Source organism: Colletotrichum tamarilloi, assembly GCF_030869305.1.
Source record: "Colletotrichum tamarilloi strain Tom-12 chromosome Unknown Scaffold_2.1, whole genome shotgun sequence".
NCBI classification, from domain to species: domain Eukaryota; kingdom Fungi; phylum Ascomycota; class Sordariomycetes; order Glomerellales; family Glomerellaceae; genus Colletotrichum; species Colletotrichum tamarilloi.
The window spans coordinates 926,963-931,421 of record NW_026849385.1 but is presented as its reverse complement, the minus strand read 5'-3'; the positions used below and the strand labels follow the sequence as shown (position 1 = coordinate 931,421).

General features: G+C 53.0%; 1 protein-coding gene across 1 annotated transcript; it reads left to right on the top strand.

Moving 5' to 3' along the window:
- Positions 1 to 326: 326 nt before the first annotated feature.
- CTAM01_00940 (uncharacterized protein) lies at positions 327 to 1,571 on the top strand (the record flags this gene model as incomplete). The annotated part of the gene is made up of 1 exon (XM_060516984.1): positions 327 to 1,571. The coding sequence occupies one exon, from the start codon at positions 327 to 329 to the stop codon at positions 1,569 to 1,571; it is 1,245 nt and encodes a 414-aa protein (XP_060388446.1).
- Positions 1,572 to 4,459: the final 2,888 nt, after the last annotated feature.

Here is a 4,459-nt window from a genome sequence, read left to right as displayed (position 1 = left end):
CCGCTCGCTGCCGCCCTAAACCTCGATCCGTGGCCCTCGGAGCTCTTCCCGCACTTCATCGCACTCTCACGCGAAGCCTGAATAGAGCTTGCTAATCCTCCTTCGCCTTGTACCCACTCGCCTTCGATTGTCACACAGACATCTTTCTTGCACCACCTACAGAACTCTAATAATTTCCGCCGTTGTCCAGTTCTTTAATAGTAGCTTGCCCCTCCACCATTATTGCATTCTCTGGACCTATACAGCTTTGTTAGATCAAGATACCCCATCTCCTTCTTCTCACAGAGTAGTCTCAAGCAAACTCGGGAAACTCACCTTAATCAACAATGTCTTCTTCCTCCAAACCTCGCCAACCCCGACTCCGGGCCTCTTGCGATGGGTGCTTCTTGGCCAAGGTCAAGTGCTCCAAAGCAAGACCCATCTGCTCCAGATGCCTCGCGTGCGGTCTCGAATGTCGCTACTCTCCCTCAAGCAGAGCCGGCAAGCCAAAGTCAGATAACAGCGCACCAAGCCACGCAAATACTGTCCACATGGATATGACCGACCTATCTCCCATCATGGACGAAAAGAACCTCATGTTCGGCCAACATCCCGGCATGTACAAGATGGAGCCTGGCTGGCATACGCCTACAAGTATGGACTCGGGGGCCATGAGCAGAAATCCATCAATTTCTTCTGGGCTCGCCATGCTCGGCGTCGACGACACAACCCCAAGAGACCACCAAGATCCGACAGCAGACATGTACGGAGGCGGCATGCCCTGGACACCACCCACAGATTTCTCAGCTGCTCCATATCCCGATATGACAATGTCTACCGCACATATGGCCACCCATCACGGCCGCTCTCAGTCCATGGACATGGCCATGGCAGCCCACATGACACCGTGGGGAGACCCAACGCAGCATGATATGATGGCGTATACTACCATGCAGAATCCAAGCAACATGGCCGCCGCCGCATACTTCCCGAGCCCCTCAACAACACCCAACATGCGACCAGCTGTCCGACACAAGTCTTCATCGTCAGGAGGCGGAGGTTCCTGCACCTGCTTCACAGTTCTCTTGCAGTCCCTCCAGGCCCTGCACAACGCCTCATCTCCCCAGGCACCACCATTTGACCTCGTCCTCTCTCTCAACCGCAAGGCTGTCGAGGGATGCGCCGCCATGCTCTCCTGCAACAGGTGCATGAGCCGCTCCGGCACCCACACGGCGGCGATGCTGCTGGCGACAGTCATTGGCAAGATCACAAGCTTCTACAAGAACGCCACGCACACCTACTTTGAGAACGGCATGGTGCCCGCTGTCAACCAGCTCAGCCCCGGCGGCGGACTCGGCGTCAGTCTCGGCGCCTACACGCTGGGCGGCGAGGACGGCAGGTGGCTCGAGCTCGAGATTCTCAACCGCGAGCTTCGCAAGCTGGAGGAGGTCTACGCGCAGTTCCGCGAGGTCTGCGCTGATCTGTCAGAGGATCCTGAAGTCAGCAAGGCCATGATTGGCTACCTCGGCCACAACCTTGGCACGACTCTCGAGGTCGTCAGCCATCGCAAGGGCGACATGAGTTATGCTTAGTCAGGGGACCCAACAGTTCGGACCAAAGGCCTTGCAACTCAAACTCAAACTAAAAAAAAAAAAAAAAACACCAGAGGAGGCAAGAGAAAAGTACAAAAATTTGGAATACACACAAAGAGCGCTGCCACGGATGAGCGGCGCTCACTCGACACGACCGATATGAGCATACACTACTTCTTTTTTCACCCTTCTTCTCTTGGAAGATTTGGCACGTTATTTACACGGGGGAGTGATAGGTCGGTGGGGAGAAGAGAGAGAGCCAGTTTTGAGAGTTATGGAATCGACTATTGTACATTCTTGTCAGGCGTTTTACTGAATTTCACCAGCTTTGGTTTCTTTCTATCGAGGAACGGCGCAACGAAGGCGTAAATTTTCTGGTTCATCTCTTGTCGTTTTTACTGCTTTCCCCCTGCGGAAGCCAACTTTCACTCACTTTGGGCGCATCTATCGGGAAGGGGAAGGGGGCGGCGGAGACCGGATAGAACCTCGGATTGGACGGCAGCAGGCAGAGGAAGGGGATCGGATACCTGGAACAAATGGCAAAAAAAAGGGATGATTGCGCGCGTGTACCGTCAGATCGTCATCCACCTGTTTCTTCACCAATTCCACACACACAAATCTTTGGACAACCTTGTTCGACCGAGCTTTCCTCTCAGGTAAACTTTGTCATTCTGCTTGGATTTCGCTTTTTTCCCCATGTATTTTCTCATAGCGGAATCTGTTATGGAGTTCATCCGGAAGGGGAAGCATCATGAACCACGCCGTCCAGCGCTTCGACGCTTTTTTTTTTAGTCTTCGGACGGCAAAAGTCAGTATCTAGTCAGTACTCAGTAAGGTAGTTAGCTAATGGAGACGATTCCTTGTCACAGACAGAATTATCCCAATAATTACACAATCATTGCAAAAGTCGGGTGTCATCAAAATGTCATCATCGTGCCTCACCAAGGCCCTTTGCCATACATCGACAACTCCTAATGTGGCATCTAGATCTGACGCAAGGCCAGCTCTCGATCGAATTTCATGTCAGAATCCGAGACGCAAAGTGGGGTCCACTCGACTTCTCTCACTCACTCTCACTCTCTTACGCATTCTCAAATCTCAGAATCTCAAATCTGTTACGCATTCTTCTAGTCTCTTACTCGACTCTGAGGCTCTAGTCTCTAGGCAATCGTCCATGGTCTGACAAGACATGCGGGTGCGCTATGCGAGGGCTATGCGAAGGTAGACAAGGGTGGGGGGGGGGGGGGGAGCAAATCGTGGTAGGAGCAGCGGCAAGGACGACCTGAGGGAAGAAGGAGGAGGCTGGGTAGGTAGACTCTTGGGACTTGATACCACGTGCATTTTAGTCAGGCAAAGAGTCAAGGTGGTTGCATGAGTTTTTCTGTGTCGCTCTGCGAAAAGTGTCGAAGTGGTTGCATTAGCCTTGCCGGGCTATCCAAAAATGCTCTCTCTCTCACACACACACACGCACTTACACGTACACACTTACACACACACACAACTCTCGGCACTGGCCGATTGATTTTCCCCGTTCCCCCACCCCGCCGCCGCCGCAGGCACCCCCTCTCCCGCTCCTCCTCCTCTTACAACACCACACACATACACACACACACACTCTCTCTCTCTCTCTCTGTCTCTCTCTCTCTGTCTCACCTCATCCTCACCTCGACTCACTTCGACTCTCGCATTCTCACCCCGGAACCAAAAAGATTTCATCCGTCCGTCAACCCGCTCGTCCACCACGTCACTGGCGCCGTTTCTTCTCATTTCTCCTGCACCTTTCCCGTCCCTTCCGTTCATGCAACCAATCTTTGGCGTCGCGGCGACTCGTGCCTTGTGCCTGGTGCCGATGCGTGTACGGTGACAAGTGGGCATCTATCTCTCTTTCTCTCTCTGCTTCTCCACTCCCATCTCAGTGTGTCTTCCTAGGCTTGTGATCTGTGGCTGACATGACGAGATGATGCTCCACAACACGGACGGTTTGGAGATGTCCGAGGAAGGACATAAGGAATCGTGGCTTATCTTATGCGCTCACGCGCGGGAATAAACGCAGCCTCGTCCAATGACGTTTGAGCCTTGATCAGATCCCTCTCTGACTGCCCCCCCTTCACTTCAGCTTCTAAAGGGCTGATGTGGGGAGGGCAGCTTCAGAGTGCAAGGCTTGTGATGTTGGACACTGAGCCCCAGTGGCTTGGCCGATTGCCACCACACAAACTTCGCCACGACAGGTAAAGAGGAATCGAAAGATGAATAATTCCCCGACGCAGGTTCAAGATTCGACGTCGAAGCAAGCCAGGGAAACACAAAACATCCCGTGTGACGTTTCGGTCTGAAGCTATCTTGAGCAGGTCCAGCTGAGAAGAAGGCATGATAAATCCGGTGTGGCAAGCCGTGCTTCCGGAGGGGGGCGCTGGGAATCCTCTCATTGACAAAGTACCTGGCTGATGAAAGACTGCGTATTGTGTACCAGTCTCTTGAGTGAAGTTGGTAGAGTATGCGTGTCTTGAGGCGAGGTCTCGGACGATTTGAGATCAAAAACCTGACGCAGGTGCCGAGGCTGAAAAAGCTGGTGACAAATGAAAACGGATGAGAACAAGCACAAGCACTGGCTGTACCCTATGTTCATCTTGTAGAACAGTGCTTTTTGCTGACTGATGGACGTGTCAAACCAATCTCCCGGAAGACAAGGAAGCACGGATAGTGATGATGGGAGGATTGAAGTTCTGACCTGCATGGGCGTGAGGCAGCGGCGTGGTCAGGAGACGGGTTAATTAGCTTTCAAGGACCGAGCTCTGTGGTGCTTCGAAGGCCATCTTGTCATGCAGTCCCAAGGGTTCTTTGACTCTGAGCCCCCCTAGGTGCTGCAGCCTCTTGTTTCTGGTCAGCTC